This window comes from Corvus kubaryi, unplaced genomic scaffold (assembly GCF_017639235.1).
Source record: "Corvus kubaryi isolate FWS band 111438036 unplaced genomic scaffold, C.kubaryi_AGA036_p1.0 137, whole genome shotgun sequence".
Classification (NCBI taxonomy): Eukaryota; Metazoa; Chordata; class Aves; order Passeriformes; family Corvidae; genus Corvus; species Corvus kubaryi.
Window position 1 is genome coordinate 10,474,789 of NW_024580671.1, and position 24,931 is coordinate 10,499,719.

The window sequence follows — 24,931 nt, forward strand, 5'->3', positions numbered from 1 at the left end:
TAAGGATTCTTTGTCCACTCTGCAACTTTTTATTCACTTGATCCAACTAAGGGAGGAGGTGACTTCTCAAAATGGCACCAAATTAATTATAAAATAGATGTAAGAAACAAGACAACATTGGACTAGAAAGTCAGTTAAAGTAATAGGACTTTATTCCAGATACAAGTAACAAGGTATTATCGTTTTTCTTTTTTAGAAGAATTTGTTAAAACTAGTACTTCAGACTAAATTAAGGATTCTGTGGAGTTTTCAGGCCCAAGTGAAAAGTATACAGACTCTTAGGAGTTTTTATTTTCTGAAACGAATACAAACACAAAATTGCAATAATCCTAGACAGTTTTATTCCTTATTAGTCTGAGGTATACTAACATTTCCCTACATGAATGTATGAATACTGGACTAGTCAGCATTGTTTTGCTCAAAAGGCATTTGTTAAAAAAAGTGGTTCTATTTTCCAGTTTTATAGGAGAAACAATTTCTCCTGCATATGAACTTAAACAGTGTCATTTATATGCTCCTGCAAGATTAAAAGTGTAGGAAAATTTTTGATAGCACAGTTATTTCCCAACAAATACAAGTATGCTATTGAACATTAAAATGAAGGAGGAGAACATACCTGAACGGTTCTAGATCAATGGGAGACGGTAAGAAGTGAATGCTGACAAAACTTGCAAGGACTGCAGCTGGAAATCCCCATGCTGGGAACCTGGGAAGGAAAGAAAACGGTTCTATATTCACACACTCAGGAGGAGGGCAGGAAGGGAACAGAGTCTGGTGGGGTTTTTTTGTAAATGTTAAACTGAGTGCTAAAAATTTGGCCTGCAGGAAGACACAGCAGACTGACAATCTGTCCATCCCTGCCATGGAGAGGAGTGGCCCCACTGCTCCACAAACACTGCTGCTGTCCTGCTCTGCCTCTGCACTGAACTCGTCAGTCTCCAGGTGGATGATTCTGCCCCCAAACCACCAAAACACACGTTTCTTTTGCTGAGTTGTATTTCTAGTACATAACTGCCACAGGCAGAGCCCAGTCACTCGTGTGGTCAGCAGCTTCACTGACTGCAGTATCGTTAAGGCTTTTATCCATCCCACCCTGCCTGAGTGTTGAAGTATTTGCTATTTGCAGCCCTTACCAAGTGCAAACACAGCCCTAATGTGGTTGTGGCACACACGAAGCTGTGAGGTCTCACATGAACCAGCCTTCAAGGCACTGGCTGAGCCAACTGCCATCTCCTCTGCTGTGCAGCCACAGTGCCCAGGGAAGTACCACAGAGACCAAAGCAAACAGCTCAGCAGCTCCCTCCTACCAATTCAATCAGGGAGGAATAAACCACTTAAGAAACACAAAATAAGTAACCGGAAAATTAAACATGGATGCTACCAAAGAAAACCACTAAATCACCACTAAAGATAAAAAGGAGTGAAAAGCATTTCCTGGGGAGGGAAGACCAGGGTATCACCTCCAGCCTTGGTGTACTGGCCTCATTCTGCACGGTGTTTTTAACAGAAGGAAACCACTCGCCCCTGGGCTGTCCCACCCAGCACCACTGCGCTCCCCCCTATGGAGGGGTCAGCTCCGTGAGCCCCGCCACCCTCAGCTCCCTCCCTCTCTCCCAGGCAACCCTTAATGTGTGCTAAAGGCCAGCTGTGTCTGCCCACAGGCCTTACTGCTGCTTTACAAGGAAATCCATTTGGCCTCAAAGAGACCACAACACCGTCAGGTAAGGGAAAAACCAGACACACGTCACATAACCAAAGTATTGCCAACTTCAACTTTAATAATGGAACCATCACTTTTTTTGCCATTTCAGTAATAACTTTAAGGGGAATAAAAACTTCCCTACAAAAATAAAACTAAGCTTGTTAAAATTATAAATAGTTTAAATGTTTGTATTTAAAGACATACATTTTAATGTTTCCCTGCATTTCCCCTCCCTCATCATTTCATCATTCTGGTACCATCATATAGTGACAAGAAAACAGTTTTGCAACAAAAGCTTTGACAGTTCAATTTGATGCTAAAATTAAAGAAAGATAAAACTGACCAGGCACGACCATTTCTTTTAAATTAAAGCTGCTGTAACCGCCAGTGTGCAGAACAAAAAAGAAGAAAATTAACTCCACACACGATATCTTACAATAATTAACTGTGGACTAAGACAAAATTAAAAGTTTATTTTGGTCCCCCACCCCCATCCCCTTCACCCCAAATCAAGACTCATAGTGCATACAACACTGATTGAGGTTTTTGGCTAAAGTAAATGCAGATGTGCCTACTTAAAAAGACTGATAGTTTAGTTCAAGTAAAACCAAAATTCACATATTTTTATACTCAACTTTAAAACTCAAACAGTGTTTAAATCTGAGCAACAAATGGTTCAATATTGACAGCGATTATGCAATGATTACATAGCTATGGGCAGATACATAAATTAGGATGTTAACAGAATACCCACCAACATGCTGCTGCATTCCTAGAAAAACAAATTGTAACAAAACACAAAAGCATTCCCTGAACCATTATAAAGTGTCTCACTTGAGGATAATGTTACTAACTCACACATGCACTACGATGTTACATGTGAAATTAAAAAACAAACAAGATATGCCTTAGATATATTTTATAGTTAGTCCTACTCTTAATTTTTCTTAACCCTTTAAAACATTATGATTGTCTCATAAGCTTGCAAATTCTTTTTACCTAAAAAACTTGTGAAGAGTTTTAAAAAGAATCTTACTACGGAAAGGAAACAAAGGCACAATTACATAAAATTAAGGGGAAGAACAGAAGCATCTTGGAGTTTCACACAGTATCCATTAGATGTCACCAAAGTTTTAACAATTCCTTGGGAATTTAAAACTAAGACATTAAGAACAGAGGGGAAAAAAACCCCACCACAACTTCTGCTGCTCTTCAATCCTTAGCACTCCTCCACTCCCCCAGCCCCCAGTATACAACTCATTTCCTCTCCGGCATAATAATGACTACGGTATCAGTCACTCAAATCTGCCTCATGCTTCCATGCTTCTATTGCACACCCACTTCTTTGGTTTCTTTTGAACATGCTTTTTTAGATAAATAACTCTGAAAGAACAACAACTATATTTACACTAAAGTAAAAAGTTTTCTTGCTACATTTTTCCTACTTTTAAATCAAGTAAATCAGCAGTCTGCAGAATTTGGTAATCAGTCTTTCAATTAAGAGTTTAAAAACCATAAGAAAAAAACCTTTTGAATTATTAAAAGCAAGAGTTACTACGCTCAGTCACCAACACAGACAATAAATACTAACTTTCTGCTGGGCTGGAAACGGGAATACAAAATTCTACTTTCTTTGCCTGACTGAGCCTTTAACAAAGAAAGAAGCAGAGGAAGCTATTTCTGTCTTTTAGATATGATAATTCAAGATTATCCAGCCTAAAAATGGGTCACTGAGCCAGAGGAAAGACCTGACTTACAATAAAAACCAAATGCATCTGTAGTTGCAGCTTATGTCTGAGCCCTCGCTAGACAGGTATTTCTCACAGAGTTATCTGAGACATGGACCACTTTTCAGAATTCAAGTAAGCAGCTTTTTAGGTTTGCAACACTTTTCAAACCCTGACTATGCCTTTATGGAACCAGCTTCTCCAAAAGGGACCTATATGTGCAGCTCCATTTCCATTCTTACTTAGCTTTTGCTTCTCGTTCCTTCCCACTATTTCTATTATCTTTATTTCTTTTCCAGTGTGGATTTATGCAGTTAAAAACCATAAAACTTATTCACAATATTATAACATACTAAAACTTTAACCTTGTAGAATTAGTATTTTAACTTTCCTCTGTGTAAATACTATTTTCATTTAAAACTTCCTCTGTCAGCTATTAAGAGTTCTTTTCCCCCAACTCTTACCTTCTCTTCAACTTTCTCTTTACCTTCTTCAGAAAGATCACTTTAAAGCTTTCCACAAATTTCACAGTACAAACCACAAGATCTCATATGCCTTACACCTATAACAGTTCTTTCACAAATTATACAGTAACTATTTGAAAACAGAAAGGTAGTGCAAATCAATTTCATCTCTAAGATAGTGCTCCTACTAATTCTCGTCCAAATGGCTTTAATAATTATCAATTTGCACATCCTTACTTGTAAAGATACCATTAAGCAAAGAAGAAAAAACCATAAAATCTTATTTCATAGCATCCTAGGAAATTGCTTACAGTTTCACAGCTTGCACCAAGATAACTTGGGAAACTCTCTAGGCACACAGAGGGTTGCGAACTGATGTACAAACATGCAGAATCCCTTACTTGTGGGTACAAGATGCTAAGTGACCTGGCTTATGGAACTAAGTCTACCCTGGCATCACAAAACCGTCTTCTGAATAAAGAAAACTACTCTCTGCTGCTCTTTGTACGTTGGGTTTGGCATGCTCTATTGACATTTGGTAGCACACGTTTTCCTGAGAGTCCTTTGGCCCCCTTTTAACCCGGTTTCAACACCCCACGAAGGGCTTCTTCAAGTTTGCCCCTGTAAGCTGCGTAGCGGTTCTTCAAGATCTGCAGTTGGTCATTTTCCTCTTTGTCCAGTATGCGCAAGAAGTTTTGCAGTTCAGGAATACTAAAAGCTTCCCACTGGAAAGGCAAAGAGCAAAGAATGGATGAGACGAACAGAAAATACATAAATCTTTTATATATACAGTATTTCTAAACAAAGTCTCAGACACTGTAGACCATTTCCAACTGAAACAGTATCAAGCACCTTCCTTGCAAATCTTAGGGCATCTGAAAATATTTTACTCTTTTAAACTGCTTTTTTCTTCTGCAAGTAACAACAGGTCAACCTAACCACATATGAAATGCACAAAGGAAATTAACACAAAAGCACAAAGGAAATTAACAGGGGAAAAAAGTCTGCTTCCAAAAAATGAACTGTCTGGTCAGCATAGCTCAAACAGAAGCCCACTCATCCATGAAGTTACACAAACACTGACCCAGCACGGGTGTGACATACCATGACTTCTCCAGTTTCATGCTCACGTAGAACAAAACTGAGCATTTCTGTTTTGGGGCCTGCCACCAAGCGCAGGTAGAGGGGATGTTCTCTGTCTGACAGCTTGCATGTATAAACTGCAGGAGAAGGAAACCACAGTAATTATCATCTTTACCAACAACGTTTCAAACACTTGGAACAACTGACGCTATGACTAATGCTTGCTAATGCTTGAAGATTTCAGAAAGATGCATGTGTAGCCAAAATTTACACACTGTTTTATCAGTCTACAGACTGGTTTAGAGTGGTGAGTTTTAGGGAGGAGCTGAGCACTGACTGATGGTGACAGTGCAACACTGCACTTACACAGGAATGAAATGGCCTCCAGTCAACACAGTACACCAGCTGAATACGTGCAGGGCTGGGGTGGAGAAAAAACTCACAAGAAAAATATACAACACACAGATCTGTTGCTCTATTTAAGCACTTACAACATCAGAGCTGTGTATTCCTGTTCAGATACCTTTTCCACTTAAAATTTCACACACCAAGTCTAAAAGACAGCTCTGCCTGCCTGACAGCCAGAAACATCTGAACTCCTGAAACTGCTCTCAATGTCCACAGAAAGAAGGTGGATTCTAAGTGCAAGAACACAACTTTGGTAAAATGCACCTTTCCCTAAAAAAACCTCTTTTCCATCTTCCGGTATTTCCATGACAACATAGAACAAACTCCTAACAGCAGCCAGTGCCCAGGGAAAGCCATGTGCATTAACACCCAGGAGCACAACACACATGCTCGTGGTTGTCACCTCGAGAGCGGTCTGCCAGCGCCACTACCTCAGGCACCACAGACACCAGGGTTTATCATTTTAAAAACCTGTCCTGTAGCTTAATCTCACAGTTCTGCAGTGTATCAGGCCAGCTGAAACGTAGGGTCTGAGAAGGGAGCATAAAATAAAATAGGATGGACTGCAAAGCACAGGAGATCTGTGTAAATGTTTTAGCAGGTGACTTTGTCTTCGATGAATTAGCCTGAAATACCCCCAGATCTTTTGCTGTCTTACCATGCTACTTTGCATAGGGAAAAAAAAGACATGGTAGGAAGATTGTCACCCCTATTTATCTGAGTTCTTCCACCTGGCTTATTTCAAGTATTACTATAGCACAACTTCTTCCCCAAACCCTTCCACTACCAAAATGCCCCAAGCTCAGCTTATACCTTGATCTTCCTTGTGACAGCGTTTATAAAGTGCAAACTTCGCAGGGTTGTCAGCCACAAAGAACTTCTTGAGCAAGGCCTCGATAACTTCCCGAACAGTGTTGGTGCTGCTGATGTGAAGGGTGTTCACGCAGCCATCCGGCAAGTAAAAAGCGGTCTCTGTATTGCTGGGAGCACACCTCCCCTGGCTCTGGGAGGACTGCACAGTGATGGGTCTGCATAGTTCCATCTGCACTTTGATGAAGCCAGTGTAAATCCCATTTGCATTCTGCAGTGAAGGAAAGGACTGAACCGTTAACATTGTCAGCAATGACCAGCTGTGACACAGCAGTGGAGCAGCCACATGAAAATGCTCACTGTGGTGAACACAGTTTAAATACCACTGCAATACACGACATCTCATAGGAAAGGTATTGTTGTGGTAGTTCAGACAGTTATTCTTTCTGGTATATCTTCTGAATATTAATGTTGCTTATTAATAACTATTGAGTATTAACGGTTTTTTAATAATAACCATTGAATTCTAAGTATATTAGGACCTCATCAAGCAACAGGTATGACATACCAGTGATAGGTTTTAACTTTAGGAGAGAACTATGAAGTGAAAAAGATCACTAACACCCATCTTTGGCAACAGATTTACTGCAAAAATACAGAAATTATCTCCCACACTTTAGCTGTCTTTGTCAACTTCGTATGAGGTATTTAGATGGTCAAATCATGTTGAAAAAAAAAACCCAACCAACCAAAAAAAAAAAACCCAAAACAAAAAACCCCACAAAACAACAAAAAAAAAAAACCCAGACAAAACCCCAGAATAAATGCCAATCTAATCAACATCTGAAATTGTTTATTCCAGTTTCTTCTGAAAGACAAAATAGTAAAGCAAATCAAACCTTACTGAGCTAGAAAACTTTTGACAATCTGGTTTTAGGCATAGTAAGTCCTGATCCACATGCAAAAACATAACAAAGATCTTCTCAGTACACAGTCATACTTACATGGTTTAGGATATAATGGAATTTCAAAATTTCCATATACACCCACAGGAATATGTCATGTATTAGAAAATCTGGACAGCATGACAACTGAGTAACAGCGTGTGAAGCATATGCGAATTTTATTAGTATGGTCCTGAGTAGACTGGACTGAATATCAGACCTGGTTCACAATCCTTGGAAATTATGAGTCTTATGTATTCCAGTTTGTACTGTCTATGTTTTGAGGACAGGGGGAAGAAAGCCTCTTCACGCTGAAAACCTATATGACTACTCTGAAAGTTAAGTCTCCTATAATAAATATTGAGTGTTTTAATTTTTATCACTCGTTGAGCATCCTTATCAAAGAAATCTGGCAAAAATTTATCTGCAGAAACAAGATAAATATACCTTCATTTTTACCATCTGAGCATTTTCAGAATTTGTCAGAAAATTCTGACAAATTTTCACCTTAGTGTCAGCTGACAGTTTACCTTAAACACATTTCAAATTACACCAGTTTGTTTTTACAACAGGTTTTTTTGATCCATATAAAAGAGTTACATGGATAAGAAGCATTTCAGACATGAGATTTAATTTGCAGATCTAAGGAAATGTCACTTAAAAAATCATTAAAACAGTTTCATATGTAAGATGCTGAGAATAAAGCAATTCACAATGCACTACAAAGTTACAGCTCAACTGCTTGCATTAAAAATTACAGGAATCCTATGCAAAACTTACCAAGGTCATCTTTAATTTATCAGTGACAGATGAATTATAGCTTTGTATCTTCTCTTTAACTTCTTCTTTACTGAGATAAATGTGAGGTTCTCTCTCCTTCTGAACATCCTTCAAAAACAAGACAGCAGTTTTAAAATAAAAAATAATAATAATTATTTTATGATTTTGGATATGAACATTACTCCAAATGGTAATTATTCCACAAAGGCTCAACGTAACAGTAATTAGCTGTGCAGCAACAGAAAGGATTAACACATTAAGCAAATCAAACAGAACATTCAGAGTGAAGGGAGATGGTTTAATCAACACATCCAAAGACACCTGTGCCCTTTTGTTGCCAACTGTTTTCCTTCGAATATTTTGCAGCAGTATGCAAAACAGCTCAGCTCATTTTATGGCTTGATTTCCTCCTGTCAATGCCATGCCATCCTGTTAAGAACACTTAAAATTTTCATGAAATATTACTTGGGGCACAAATAGGTATTTCTGAACAAATGAGGAGTACATCTGAAAATAGCAGCACGTCCTAACAAGTAACCCTGACAATCCCAGCATGTGCCAACAACACGATGGCATCCCTGCATTCCAACGTGACAGACAGGATGTTACACACAGGGTCACTGCCTACTACATAAACCATTGCAAGTAACTCTCCAGATACATAATGTTACACCAATTGCATGTTTTTTCCATGGGGAAGGCCTATTAAGATTTTTCAACTGTTGCTTTTATGAGGTTGCTATGGATTTCACGTGCAGCAGTAAAAGACGACCCTGGAATTGGATTTTTTCCAAACAAACATTTGTTCCCAGTCTGTATTCCCACAGCAAACCAGTGTTATAAATACATTCCAGTTTCTACCACTGGCACAAACGCCATATATAGTATGAAAGAGTTCCAGCTCTCAGCTTTGACGATTTAAGGCTTCAGTTAGACAAGGGAGACGCTTTGAAGAACCTCGATGCTTTCAGAGAACACCTGAACACATTCACCCTACGGACAAACCAAATCACAGTTCCATCTGTCCTCACAAACACATTCCAGTGGAGCATATCCTGAGAAAGGACTTCCCTGACTTCAGTGGCCAGTCCTGTATCCCAGTATATTGGACACCACTCAGCACAACTCAGCATACACCTTTGCAGGCACTTCAGCTTGCCAGACAGGACCCCAAAGATGAGCACATCTGCTGTGGCATTGTAAGCTTCCACTTGCCAGAAAGAATCTGCTGAACTTTTTGTGTCTCCTAATTTAAAATCAAATATTTTTAGCTCTTTTAGGCTTAGTTTTGCTTTTCCTATATGGCATTTCACTAAATGACATGCTGGAGCAGACTTATTTTCCCATAGCTATAAAAAGAAAGGTGTGGTCTGAATGGAGAACTTGAAGCCAGAAACCTTGAATTCTGATCTGGGCTCAGATACTGATTTCCTGCATACCACAGAGAACATACCTTTATTCCAAAATCAGGAAACTGAGGCAAAAAAGGAACACCAGTGAAAGACAACTCTGCCATTAGTTCCTTAAACACAGTTCTAAGATTGTGTATTGCACAGTTGCCAGACACCACCTACTATATTACAAACACCAAATTACTGAACATTTTCAGAATTCAAATCTCTATTCACCCTAGAGAAATGAAGCCTTGTTGCCCCTCTATTTTTCATCTTCCCTCTCCCCCAAACTGTCATAATAAAGACGGACACAGTTTCATCTAAACTGCCCACTTCATCTCTCCAAAGGCTCTTTCAGCTTTATAGTGTTCTATTTGGGGGCAAACAAAGCAGACACAAAGGAAAAAAAGTGGATACTAAAGGGACAGGAAAGTCTGCAGGCCTCTATTTACATCTATACGACACATTTCAAGAACCCAAGCTTTAACTTGCAACATTCCCTGTAAGTGCAGACAAACTCCTTCACATGGATGCCAGCCAAGACTCACCTCAGGCAAGCACATTGTAGAGGTCATATCTCTCCAATCTACCAACAGTATTGATACTGAATTTCCAATACTGGCCACCTCAGCTTTAATGTTTATTATTAATTAATTTCTGATTGTTCAGCCAGGTACCTACCCAGCTGGAGCTGACTGTCACGATGATTACTGAGGTCACCCACAACATCCACTATCGTTAAGCAAAAACACAAACCAGGAAAGAGGAAAAAACCTCAACCTATGTTGAAACATCAACCTTTGTTTACAAAAAAATAATAAACAAACAAACAACCATTTCGCATTAACTTCTGTGCACCTCAAGGTTTAATTTCACAAAAACAACTTTTAATAACTGTAGGTGACAAAAAGAACCTATTGCCTTTAATGGCAATGGCACAGAGTAAGCTCACAAGGCTGACAGCTAGGAAATTAGCTGTATGCATTATTAAAGAGAAAAAAAAAAGAGCAAGAAAAAAAACCTTGGTGAATTAATACGTATAAACAGACAACAAGAAATTCTCTCCTGTTTTCACACAGGAGAGTTTTCATATACATTTCTGTTCTCCCAAAATGACAGAAATTTGATCTGGTTAGAAACGACACTACCCCACGAGATCACTCTAATCCTGGGGATTGCCGTGGAACCAGGCACGACAAGCAAAATCCAAGCACAGCATCCAAGCCAGCTGATTTCCCATAGACTTGCCCTGGTCATGCCCTTGTAGTCAGCCTTCTCAGGTGCGGCTCCACTATAGAGCTGTGGGCCACAAGGTATCACTGGGGCAGCTGTCGTTCCCTCAAATGAGTCAGACATGATTCCATACTTGAACATACCACAGGAATTTCTGCCTTCTTGCACTAGCACTAGAGGCCAGACAATTTTGGCAAAGCTTAATTAAGCCCACAAAAAACACATCTGTGTGTTTACGCAAAAGCAGGGATTACCTCCTTCTGTAGCAAGCATTCTGCCAACAAATGTACCTCTAACTCATTTTCTAAACAACCAAAGCCTGTGCCTCAATTAATTTTAACAGCACGTAGTTCATAGCAAACCTCTGAACTGAATACAAAGAGGACTACTAGGATTAAAACAGACAAATGGACCCAAAATCATTCAATAAAAATACCATACATAATAGGCAGAAATGCTGTTTACTTCAGTCATCATTTTCACCCTACTCCACCATCTTTCACCATCAAGACCACAGGCAGAGAAAAGTGAAGACATGTCCCAGAAGAGGAAAGAACTTGATGCCACTGGAAACCTAAGCCCGAGGTCTTCATGAATTATTCTGGCGATACCATCTTGCACCCCAAAAAAAAAAAGCTGAGAACACTCCAACTACTCATTCATCAGGGCACATCTTCAACCAAGCAAACAAAACCTCCTCACTAGATACACACCAGGACTTACAGAAAATCACATTGCTGTCACACAGACTGCAGAGACAGTAAATCCCATATGACTGCTGTCAACAGAAAGCCAACAAAGGAACAACTCACTGGGTTTCTTATGAACAAGAAAGCCTCAGCCCACCATGATTCACTGGGTCAGCTGCACTCAGTGAGTATCATTAAGCAGGACACACAGATTTGAGGCACTTGTGTCTTTTAATTTTCCTAATTATGCTTAACCAACATGCAAAGAGAAGCTGACAAGATGGTATATAGGTTTTTTTCCCTGGTTTTTTCAACTTTCCTGAAGCTGAATTGCTCTCAGTATACATTAGCACTTAAATTTTGCCATACAGCTTTGCTAGCCATGTTCAAGTTAAAATAAGTCTTCTTTGACCAGCATACTGAGGTGGGTAGAGGAAGACTTGGCAAACTCATTTCCCATAGGAAATAACAGGTCCTTCATAACAGGACCCACTAAAAGCCATCCCCTGCTAACTCTGCTTTTGTCTAGCAGATCAAATTCCACTTTGTTATCTCAGCAGGTAAATTTATTACCTGTGAAGACCTTGAGTCATCCAATACAACAGTAATACTTAATTCATCTCTACCGTGCTTTACAACATGCTTCTGACATCTTGCTCTTGCAATGGCCACTAAAGTGGTTGAAGCCACACCTGCTCAGGGTGGGACTACTGGTAAAGTAATTGCTCCTAAGTCAGGAGGAGGAGGAGCAAGAGCAAGAGCACTTTGGAGGTGAGACTGGGCACAGCTTCTCAAAGTCAGTGTGCTGCTGAGGCACAAGGGAAGCATGATTCATCTCCAGGCTGATTCAGATGCAGCTGATTCATCTCCGACTCCCTACAAAACGCCCAGCACGCACCTCAGAACAACTGTACATCAGGAATTGTGAAACCACCTTTCTTCAAAAGTTAGGCCTGGTGATGAGTTTCCTAACCACAGATCCTTGCATATGTCACAGCAGCAGAGTGAAGTATAAACACAACCAGCAGAGCAGTTCACACTGGGTCTTCTTCCATCAACCAAGACCTAGATGTTGCTAGGCTTAATCATATAGCACTTCTGGGTGCTAGTGTGCAAAAAATGAACCTTCTCTATAAAACAATGCACAAACATTTCCATGCTATTTTTTGTAAAAATAAAATAAAATATATAGAATTGAACCTGAGCTAGGTTCTCTTCCATCACCTAGCCAAATTATATTCTTGGTAATGTCTGCCATGTCAGCACCCCTTTCTCCTCCCAGCCCACTTCAGTGTTTTCCTCATCAGAGCTCCTGGTCTCCTTCCATTCCCTGATGCAAATGTGATCTGCTACTTCCTCAGACCAGCAAAGATGGGAAAGATAAAAACTAGTCCCAAGGAGACAGCTGAATACATCAGAATCCGTGCAGATATATCTGGGTCTAAAGCACTGATTTTCTAGTGTGAGCTATTAATTGTTAAGAAAATCATTCTGTCCTTCACAACACTTACAGTGCACACCATTGGCAGCCATTTGTGTTAAAGCCATTTCTCAGCTCAACCAAAGCAGGATTTAATTCTCAAATGAAATTCCTAAGCAACAGCTGTCCCTAAGAGGGAAATGAGGCAAGTGCTTTCATTTTCCCAAGGGGAATAGCTGGTCTTTCATTAGAGCTCATGATGCAATGCCTCTTCACAGTTGAGCTTCCTCCCAACAAAAAGAGCAGAAAAAGTTTTTTCTTTATCACCTCCACCCCCCATGCTCATCTCATTTATTGTAGCACAGATGTTTCGAGAAGCAGCACTCTCTTTGTAACATTTCTGCTGAGTGCAAAGCCCTAGCTGAGACTCGCTCAGCATGAATCCTCAAGAAACACAACTAAAACTGCACAAATTACAATTAAAGTGAACTGCAAGTCAAGTTGTGGTCCCAAAAAAGAAGAATCACACCACATCAGGGGTTTTATGGAAGTCTAAGTCTCACGGCTTCTGCCAAAGCCTAGTCTCTCGCATGCAGTAAGAAAGCACTAATAAACTCAACAGCTACAAGCTGCTATGGGACGAGGATGAAAAAAGGTTTCACAAACAAAGAAAACTCCAAAACCATGAAGCCTGTATCCTCAGGATCCTTGCCTTGAGTCAAATGTCTGGTTTCCCCAAACTGCTACTGCAGCCTTCTATTCATGGAGAGATAAAAGGTCTCTCTCTTCCATCCAACCTGGTATTTTCACAAAACTTAAGAAATTAGCATCTCTTGAGGAATGGAGAACTAAGTTCCTCTTCAATATTTCAGCCTGAAAGACACAGGGAAATATAATGGACAAAAGGTTAAACCTATCCCGGGAACTTAAATAAAGCATTTTTATGAGAAATCTGAAGAACCAAAGACCTCTGGGAACTCAAGCAATCTTTTAAGACATATCAATCCCTATCTCAGCTCTCATGTTTCACATTAATCACACACATACAGTGAACATGATTCAGTCAGATGAATGAAGATTGCTGTAAATTGTGGCTGGAAATTTCTGAAATAAAGCACTAAGGGGTTGAAAATGAGAAATCCGGCCTAATCTAAATTAAAAAAGAAGTCTTGTTTAGTCATAAAAATTTCAGCTAGTGCATCCTATTTACACTACATTTGCATTAAAGAAAGGATTTAACTAACAGTGCTATCATACAACAACAAAAAAGCCCAACAGAGAATACAGGAAACAAAATAAAGGGAATTCTGATCTCAATTGTTACTCCTTCTACTAGCAAGAATACTCTCTTTCCTACTGCCTGCCAGCACTCCTACAGGAAAGACAGCAACTGAAACCTTGCAATTAAACTATTTTGAAACAAGCACCTTACTTCTCCCTCATCCTAACTCTTCTGAGAGCAGAGCAGCTTCCCAAGTGACAGCAATCTCTCCTATCCTGGGGCAAGCCTGAACTCAGGATACGTGCTCTTCCTTCATCTGAAACCCTGAGACTCACCAAGTAGAGACACTCGTCACAGCCAGTCAGAGACACCAGTAGCCATAAAGGTGTGAAGAAGACCAACTAGGGGCAGGGTGGCCAGGAGGAAACATTAACATCTAAGTACCTACAGGCATTGACCTTATCACATAGCTGAACCTTGTAATGTTTGCATCTTCCTGAACAGGGTGAGGTTGCTTTCTGGGTCAGGGAAAGGGGAATTTTTCTCACAGGATGGACATGGGCAAAATAATCTATCTTCTTGTAATACCTTTTGCTTTCTGCATTCAGGGAGATCCAGTTCTCACAGTGGCACACAGGGCAAGGAAGCAGTCTCTTTTTTAGGAAAAGATTTTGTTTGTCTAAGCAGGTTTGGCTGATCTGAGTCTTGAACAATTATCCTGACAGTCAGAGAGAGTTCAAGAACAGCCCACACCATAAACTCCTGACAGAGCAAGAGAAGTGGCACCCTCCCAGGTCAGGTGTACAGGGCATCCAGCCTCATATTCTGCCTTTGACAGCAGCAAAAACAAAGGCTATTTCGAGCAAGCACGTGAGCCATCTCTGCAGCCTCTCTGCTGGCATCCACAAGTGTGGAAGCAGGAATTCAGACGGCACCTCCCTTCCGAGTCTGTTCAGTGTCCATTTATGGGCCTGGTGCCTATGCATGCACATAAGCCCTTTCTGAACCTGCCAACACCGCCTGTCTCTACACCTCCTGTGGCAGCAAGTTCCAGAAATTCATGACTGCAGTGTGAAGAGGTACTGCCATCTGCTTTAAGCTGATCTTCTACTAAGACAGAAGATAACTTCTGTTAAAAACATTGAGTGCCCTTTAATCCCAATATGACAGGAGCTGGTAAACCCAAGTTTCACATTCAGTTTACGTATCACCTTTTTGATTTTGTAAGCCACAGGCGCACATACCTTCTTTTTCTTTCTCCAAAGTGAGAAGCCTTGAACTCCTTAGTCTTTCCTAAGGTAGTTGCTCCATCCTCTCAATCATTTTGCAGCAGGGTGACTAAGCACAAAAATGGGATATGGGGACCAGACCAGGACAGAACTTGCGACATAGGTGCACCAAAGCTTAGATGCTCTTTGCTTATCAATCTGTATGCTACAGGTATATGAAAAATCTTTACTTTTATCCATGATGCAATGTGGTCTCCCTTCCATAGTGGTTAAAGAAATCCTCGTGCAACACCACATTTTATAATTTTATCATAATTTTACAAAGTACAGGCATTACAGTTAATACTTGTTACTTTCTGACTATTTTCAGTTTTTCCCAAGTACCACCATGTGATTTGGCATGCTAATGAAAGCAATGAATGACAAAGTAAAACATTATGGCTCCTGTCTGCCCCCTCTGATGTAAACACTCAGATGTTTACATGGTGAATATTTTTAAGTAGCAGAGAAACAAAACAAAAGTTGTAACTTCCCTTTATTCCTTTTAACAAATTATTTTCCTTCAAACAGAGGCCACATGAACAGAGTTCATATTCAGGCATTGTGGAAGTAAGGCTAGAAAACGGAATATATTTGTTGGTGACATTAACATTGCTGCTTGAGTTTCATTTAAGTTCATCATGACCTCACCTCTGAAAACCCCTAGTTACAAACCCTGTCGTACCCTACATGGTTGTACTTTAACTACTGGCATGCAACCCAGTTTCAAAAAATCTGTCATCTGTTTAAAGTGAAAACCAACTGTACAAATAATAGCAACTCAGGCTTAGCATTAGATTTTGTCCCTAAAGACACAACAGATTTTACACAGATTTGTACATTTTCCCCTCTCCATACTATGACATATTTTTAAAGAAATATATTAAGTGATTTAAATAACATTTAACAGCCGTTTCAGTTTTGCAAATTTTAGTAAAACTAGATGTAAGAAATATCACAGACAGCAAATCATTTCCTTCAGGTCTCCTCTTCAGAAAGTGTGAGTTTTAACTGCTGGCTATTTAAGCACATAAGGTGTTTAATGAACTAAAATGGATTACCAGCCCCTGTGACCTGTACAACAAAGTCAAGCTTTTAAAAGACCATTAGGAAATGAGCTTATAAAAGATATTGTATTGAAAACTAATTAGTATATCTTGAAGGTTAAGTATGGTCTGAAGCCCAGGGTACTAACACAAGTAGAGATGAAACAGCTAAGTAACATTAGGGCTCCAGGTTATTACACCAGGTGCATGTGACCCTGCAATGCAAGAATCCAACATGTTCCATCCAACACAAGGTAGGAAGAGGTGGTTTACAATGACAGCCTCCCAGGTCTTCAAATGCAACTATCTACATTTTCCTTTAAAACTGACATTGGAAACCACCCAGCCATTCCTGGGGAAGCAAGCACCATGCCAGGCCAAGGCATAGAGTCTTCTCCCCGTGCTTACTGCCAGCACTTTCCAGTCTGAAGCAAGCTCAGTCGTGGGCCTTGTCTCAGCAGAAGCTGGTTGATGTGCCAGCTTTTGCCAAGTGTGTCAAGCACCATTTTATCTTTAGAGCAACATTCCCTTCCTGGATTTGGTTGGGTAGCTCTAAGATTGTGTCACCAAATTACTTTTAAAACCTTCTGACAAAACCTGCCTGTATCGAGAAAAGACAACAACTTCATAATCAGGCCAAGCCTTAGGGCTGGTGTTAGACAGAAATGGTGAGCCTACGCATGGTCACAACAGTCCCATCAACCAAGTCATTTTTGTTTGGATTTGTTCCACATAAAAAACACAAACCTCAAAAATGCACACTAACAATTCTCATCTAGGAAACATCACACACTGGCTCTTTGGATATAGAACAACTCTGACAGTTTTCCCTTATCACAGACCAGAACACTGAAAAAAATCTTGAGAAAGATGAATGGCCTTCTCAAAGAAATTCCATGGTCATGGGGAGGATGTTGTACTTTGTTTGAAGAACATAAAGTTCTGCAAATTCAAATAGTCACTGTTACTGTCTCTATCAACCTGGTGCTGAACTCATACTTGAAACTTTTCTGAAGAAAAAATGCCCTTCTCTACCACACATGCATCTCAAACCCCCACAAAATCAAGGAAGTACAGCTATCTATTTTTCAAATGAAGTCTGCATTTGAAAGGCCTCAAAAGCTCATACACAACCTCTAATTAAAGTAGCAAAAAATATCTTCTTAGTATGTTAAATATGATCATGATAAAACCATCACATGCATTTACAGTCAACTTATGTAACTGCTGCTATATATATATACACACACATACACAAAACAAACAGAGCTAAAAACTAATCCCATCCAAAACCTAATAAAGTTCACACTGACTGTAGCTCTACTTCAAAACAAGTTAGGTTTTCATGAAGTAAGTCCATAGGAAGTATTTTTACCACACTACTTGTCTCACTGCAATTTGTGCAATTAAGTCTCTACACAGCTTCCACAGAAATATTAAAAACCAGTCTCTTCCAAGAGACATCCAAATCAGATATTTCACAGTGCAGACAAAAGGACGCACCCCTGCAGTCTGGCCTGCATGAAAAACTTCCTCCTTCTTTCACACTCCAGAAAATTTATATCACCTGACACATTTCATTAACAGTTAAAACTGTAATGACTGTACCCTTCTGTACAGTCTTTATATTACCACATTAAAAATCAGATAGTATCCAAAAGACATTTCTAAAGCAGCATAATATAATCATCAGCTTTACCTACTACTCCCTAAGCTAATCTTGCAAAAATTCAAGAAAGAAAAATGGATGGGGGCAAAGTAGGCGACCATGTACCACTGTAGTGTAAACTTAAACTGACCTTAATGATAGGATTTTACCTCTATTTTGTATCTCCAGCCTTAAGAGGTCAAATGTTGAAAAATGAAAACCAAAACCCCTTACGCAATTATCTCAAGGCTGCAGCAAACTGGAACTTTTCAGTTCTTTCTCCACCTTCCTTCAATTTGACTGGAATTCCAGTTTGAACTTATCATGACTTCAGAGCTCAGATTTGACTGCTGTTCCAGTAAGAAAGAAAATAAAAGGCTTGAACCATTCTTGGATTCAACTTACTTCTCTCATCTTGCAGATGAGGGATGCAGTAGAGCATTCACGGCTTAGCTGAGAACAAACTGGTAAAAGGCAGGTGGCTGCTGGACCTTAGCCATCCAGCTCCATGGCACCACCCACTAAAGCCCATGTCCTAGTGACCTCAAGACCACACCGGTAAGATGGTACTCAACCCTCAGATTGCTGCATTGTGAGGAAACCAACCAACCGAGTCAGTAAGATTATGCCTTGAATAAACTCATCAGCATGGTAATGATAACCTGCTTCTGAGGGGTTTCAATCTCTTGTTTTTCTACCACCTGGATTTTATCAGTCACACACATTTAAGGCTACCAAGCACTTCAGTTGTAAGCAGAGTGGGACTGACAAAAGCACAAGTGTCTTCAAAACTCCTACATTCTCTAAAAAGAAAGACAAAACATACTATTACCATTACAAAAATTGAAAACTGCCACCATCTTGTGTCTCAACCCTTTTTGCAAAAATACACTTGCTGCCCAGTTTCAGTATGAGTTTGTTTTCCAGAATACACACACACATTAACTTCTTACAAATCAATTCAGGTGCCTCTCATGCTGAGACAATTTTAAAGATGACTGCTTTTAGCCATATGCCCAGTTCTCTGTTAGGTGCTACCACTGTCTGAGAAACCAGTGTCAGCTGTCACAGCCCTCACCCACTAACAGAATCACTACAAGGCTGCAGGTGACTTCCACAAATCCAGGAGGCTTCTTTCTTAAATAGTTTTTTTTTTTCTTTTTACAGGTGAAAAAGAACAAAATAAACAAACTGAAAACAGAAGAACTAGCAAAGGAAAGCCAGGGTTTTAATTTTGTACAGGTTAAAAAAAAGACCAGAGATAACATAAAAAAGCATTAACCAAGTCTGCAGCAAGAGAGAACTACAGTGCAATAAACACCTCATGGCACAGGTCCCAGCTTACCCAAACACTGTGCTAGCCTGGTGCCATGTATCAGCAGACAGTTTACACCACTAACATCTCCAGTGCTTATGTGAGCATGCTGCTCCTTTCTCATCAATTCACCATTTCTGTATCTGGGCAGACAATTCTGTAGCAGTGAATCACATCAGAATTACAGGACAGTTGTTACACTCAGACATTTATTTTTTTAGTAACATCAACAAAAGAATAGGGTGATACCAGTGCTATTTAGATCAATACTGACAGGACACAGTGGAGAGAGAACAGAGTAGAAGGCCACAACTGGTAGGCGTTCCAGGAAGGTGTGAACAGAAGACTTCAGAACATGGTTAATGAATATCCCACTGGAGAAGCTGGATAAACAAACTCTCCATCTGAGGAAAGGTCAGGGGAACAGCAATTAGGCTGCACCGGAGAACAGGGCTTGCTTGCTTACAACCTGATGCTATGGCCCGACTCCAAACACAAGTTATTTTGCCATGCTGGAGAATGGCCACCAGGAAACCAGAGAAGGGGGAAAATGATTACATGCTTTGTTCTTAAGCAGCGAATGGGAGAATGTGTTGACTTTACAACAGAAAGTTCAAAAAGTTGTTCTTTTTTCCTTTCCAAACAGCTATTTCCCTGCTTTTATGGGCAGGATGTTACAGGCACAAGGAAGCACTGCTGCTACTCCACCTTTCCTTAAGCCTGACTTCTGCTTCAGGAAATGTACTTATGAAGCTTCTGAAGGTATGAGATCTGCTAGAGCTGATAGGCATTTCAGGTGGAAGCAGAAGAGTAGAATTTTTTGTTTTAAAAAAAATCCCTGTTAATGTTAGACGGAATAAGGATAGTCAGTACTATCACACCCTCTGAGAAAACACTCAGAAGACAGAACACATTGAAAAGGATGGGTCACCTTATGGGCAAGCATCAGATAAGAAACCAGTACAATCAAAATTTCCTCAAATAACAAATTCTGCAAAGCAAAATCACAATGGCCTTTTTATTAAAAGTATCTGAAATATTTTGTTAACATTTCCTGTACTTTAACAGAAAATACTGAGAACTCATGGTTTTAGCCAATAAAATGAAGCATGCAACCAGGTAATTTAAAAGGCGATCAAAATAAAAGTTAAAAAATAAAAACCAAACCAAAAAACCATCACCCAACTGGAAACAAAGCATTTGCCTATGTCTTTAAACTTACAGTTGTTAAGTTACTAAGTTATACCATTATCTTATTAGAAGTTTATAGATCATAGGAGCCATTCTTAGTTTACAAATATAGACATGCACACTTAAAACTATACAGTAAAGTGGAGTCTTTTTGAGAGCTGGAAAAATTAAGAATGTATCTGGAACACACAAAAGCATTAGTCCTGTAATCAGACCAGTCAGTTCACATCCACTCTTCCACTGAGCATATATAATACAAGTCCGCTAACAAGACCTCTCTAATTGCCATATGTGAAGGGCCTCAGCTTTTACGCCTCAATCAAACATGTGATTAATTAAAGGTTTGGTATTTCTTCTGTTCCAAACCTGTACAGACAATTTTGCCAGAACACTGAAATTCAGACAAATTTCTACCTTTGCATAATGTGATAGCAAAAACTTTTCATATCGACAAACATTGATGGTTCACATAAAAAGTTCTTCTGTAATGCCTGGTTGCACAGGGCAGGGAAGGGGGAGAAGAACACATGGGTGTTTCCCCTATGCAGCATCCTAGCAAGCACTATGATAACACAAGGAGCAGACCTGGAAACTACAGACAACAGAACAGTACAGAGAAGGCATTCCGTTTTTTTAAATGCATTCGTTTAGCATCCAAACAATCACTTCTGACCCACATTATGAATGTGGAAAGTTACAGTAGCATAATAGTAAGTGTCACTTTTACACAAAAACTACAAGGCATCCCAAGTATAAGGAAGTTCTCTCCAAATGGCATAGTCCTTGATTATTAGGACCATTCATCAGGAATTCCTAATGAAATCAGCAGAATTCTTCATTTATTAATTAGTAAAAATTAACGAAAATCAGTGTAGTTACTTACACAGGCTTAGGTGACACACTGATGCCCACATACGCACACATGAAGGAAAGATGTTTTCAGAAAAAATGGCATGGCAACATCAAAGCGTAGAAACACGAGGAACAAGGAACAAAGGAAGCTTACTACATGCTTTTAATCAAATAATTTTTATGATGCAAAGTGGGAAGGAGCCAGACACAGCTTTTCAGCATTTCATAAAAAGAGCACAGGCAATCTAAACAAGCAAACTACAAAGGACGCAAGCAATCCTAAGAAAAGATAATGCTGCAGGGTATACAACCTGAGGTACCACCACACCTTCCAGTTTTGCTTCAGTAATCTGCATTTTGTTTGCAATTTCTCAATCTCATACATCTAACTAATTTACATCATTGAAAAATTAACAAGACTTGCAAACATCTTATAGGCTTAACCAGACTAGGAAATACCACCTTTCTAGTGAGTCAGAAGTCTAGTTCTGTCCTGAGGAAAGAGTGATCAAAACTCAGCAACATCTTGATGTTACTGCTAACATAAGGAGAGTGTGCTCTCCTCTTTTGTACTCCTTAGCAGTTTTACGTGGCCACATAATTATACTAGAAATGAAGCACACCTGCTTCCAGCCACCCTCCCACTGAGACCATGTGGTGGTTTAGGTCGCACAGCCCATACACAGGATAGCCAAAAAGCCTGCTCTGGGATGAGGCTTTCCAAAGTACCCTCCACATCTTCTAACAGGGGGGCAGACACTGTGCAGACCCTGCACTGTGTTCTCCTCCTGCCACCAGAGTCACAACTCCATGCTCCAAGACATAAAGGATGAAGCTGGGCTGGAAATAATCTACTTTTTCCAACAGAACAACCCCACTGCCCCTCCTCTCCTGCTTGGCACATCTTGGGAGACCACCAGGCACCACTACCTGTTTTTCCTGCCCACCAGAACACCTGTGCCCAACCTGATCTCAAAATGCTTTGAAGGGAATTCATATGCATGTAAACCAGCAGAGGTAGTATCACCAAGGGTCATGCTCTTGTTTTAGCTAGTTCAGGTGTTGTCACTAAAAAGGGAAACAGAGTAATTTTCACCACAGAAGCAGAGTCTTTTATAAATTAATAAAAGATAATAGGTAGATGACCAACTGACTGCTATAGCTGGTGACAGGGCCAGTGGGTGAAGAGAGGCTCCCCGCTGGTAGGCTCTGGACTGCCAGCCCTTTGCAGTGACTTGCCCACAAACTGGGAGCATCAGACATGCATGCTCCTGTGTACTAGGACTGGTCATAACTACATTCCTACTCCCTCTGGGATCTCTTTGCAAACTACTACTGTTTAAGAGAATAATTTGCCAGCACAACTGTACATTCCTGGGAATATTTTGCAAATCAGTTGTAAACAGTAGGCTTAGCAAACCTTTTCTAAACTTTACACAGAACAAGGAAACATTATCCCTGCACCCATAACCTCAGCTCTCTTGTGTTTCAGTTTATGCTGAGTCCCATACATCTATTAAATGGGATGTTTTGAAATACCAAGTTATCAAGAATGCTGGCACTGGAATACTGATTCTCAAATTAACTTTTGTAACATTGCAAGATCTTCCAGATCTGACTGCTCTAGTTTACAAAGACTACTCCCACTGAAAGGGCTACCGCCACCCTCCACCACAACAGCTGTTTGCAGAACGTGATCTCTGTTTCTGTCCAAACCCTCGCTGATATTTGCTGTCTTGACTCAAGCTGTTTAAGTGACTGCATAGTTTTGAAGTAAAAAAGCACTGAACAAATCCAGTTGAACAAAATTAAAAACTAAAGATTAACATAAGAAAGAGCAGCCAAAGGAGCACAGCGATGCTCATTTAGATTTCTAAATAACAGAACGCAACTCTCCCCATACCCAGACTGACCTAGAAACTCCCAATATCCAGCTTACTTATAAGAAACAAGAGACATCAAAATGCTGCCAAGGGACACCTGGCCCCTTAAGAGGCCTCTAATTTACTGTCTCTGCAGCTGGATAATGGGAAAAGTCCGTATTTTTCACTCCAGCACTCAAACCAGGAATGAAGAGCCAGTCCAGATTTTGCCATGAATACACAACGTAGTTTTAAGATGAGGTTTAATCTAGGAGTTTTTAATTGTGTGCCCTTTGGAAGTGAAGTACTGAGCAAGCATAGGCTATAAGCTTTACTATGAACTTGAACACAACCACTAAGTAATGGGTTTAAGTACATTTCACTGAAAATAAAGCTAAGGAAAGGTACTAAAAATGCTTTCAGAGGATAAATACAGCACGCATCCAAGTGTCAAATTTGCAACAATAATTTAAAAATATTCTTTTAAAAGAACACAAACCGTTACCTTTGTGGCACACAAGCATGTATTGACTGAAATTGCACAGATGGCAACAGCCATTTTTCAGTTGATCACAACTGCAGCTAATGTTAGAAAGGTTGAGCCAAGGTTCACATTATGTATTAAGAAGACATTTATCCTCTCTCTCAAAACTCCAGCCAAACAGCTCCATTGCAGCAGAGGGAGAAGCTGCAGGGAAACGGTGTGTTTGTCCACAACAGAAATTCATCTGACTGCCCCTGGAGCAGCTGCAACTGCAAAGGGAAAGCTGTGGAGTCCAGGAGGATGATAGGGAACCAGTGGGGGAAGCTACCATAGGCACAGCAAGTCAGGACCATGTGCTGAAAGAGATGCATGCATTGAGCACTGTTTCAGAACCGTTGCTCAATTCAAGGTCCACCTGTTTTTTAAATAAATGCATCCATCTTTTTGAGCAGCATTGTTAGACTTGTTCTCATCAACAACTAAACAGAATTACAGAACAAACTAATTCATTTATGGATTACCATCAGTATATTATTTTCCACACTACACGTAGCACTATTTTCCTCACACACTTGCAAACACAGGCTTTTTTAGGTGTTCTGTGGCAATATTTTCATCAAGCAACTGTAACTGTGAGGCTGGGTCTGTAAGAGCCCTTGCTACAGATACTGGAAGGAGCCCAGCAAAGAAGGAAGGAACAGCGGGAGGAACCTCTCAAGTGAATTTGGCTTGGCAGGAACAGGTTCTACCCCTGCCCTGAAAAGGAGTTTAAAGTACAAAAATATCCACAGATGATAGCTAATGGCAGGTTCTCTACTTTTAGGGGAGCTGACTCGAGACCTGATAGTTATTAGGATTTGCTGACTCATGAACATTCACATCTGCAAGCAAAGCAAACACAAGCAGGACAAGTTCTCTGCAATGTGAGATACATGCAGAAGTCTGTCACAGCTGTAGATCTAACCAGATCAGAAGCAGAGGACAATTCTTACTACACAGAGGAGGGAGCAAAGCGGGAGACAGGACAGGACACGAGACACTGATCTGATCAAAACACCTGAACAGTTCCTATGCCAGGTGATGCAGTAAGACAGAGGAGCCAATTCCACCAGATAAACACAAGTGCCGTATGTGAGAAATCCTAGCACATCCAAGATGCCTGCACAGGGCTGGCAGATATGTCAGAGGTTTAGCTGGATGCCTGCAACCTAGCAAGTGGCAACAGGAGGAGATAGGGCAGGATACACATCCAACAGTACCCAAGACAACATTAGATACCTCTGGTTTAAGCAACTGAGTCCCAAAGCACAGGCTGACTTAGCGGTGAGCAGAATTGCTCTTAGCTGTACTGCCAACACTGTCAGTGAGACACTCACATTCACACACCTG

At 40.2% G+C, this 24,931-nt stretch overlaps 1 protein-coding gene across 4 annotated transcripts in view; it reads right to left on the reverse strand.

The window, feature by feature from the left end:
- Window positions 1-1,758: 1,758 nt before the first annotated feature.
- The window catches only part of RASSF3 (Ras association domain family member 3), an 81,519-nt gene continuing 58,346 nt past the window's right edge, over window positions 1,759-24,931 (reverse strand). For all 4 annotated transcript variants that reach the window (XM_042017856.1, XM_042017854.1, XM_042017855.1 and 1 more), the window contains exons 2-5: window positions 7,919-8,026; window positions 6,198-6,465; window positions 4,998-5,113; window positions 1,759-4,618 (exon numbers count right to left, since the gene is read on the reverse strand). In XM_042017856.1, the coding sequence (XP_041873790.1) occupies window positions 4,469-4,618; window positions 4,998-5,113; window positions 6,198-6,465; window positions 7,919-8,026 (642 nt within the window). In that variant the 3' untranslated portion in view covers window positions 1,759-4,468. The remainder of the gene's footprint in view (window positions 4,619-4,997; window positions 5,114-6,197; window positions 6,466-7,918; window positions 8,027-24,931) is intronic.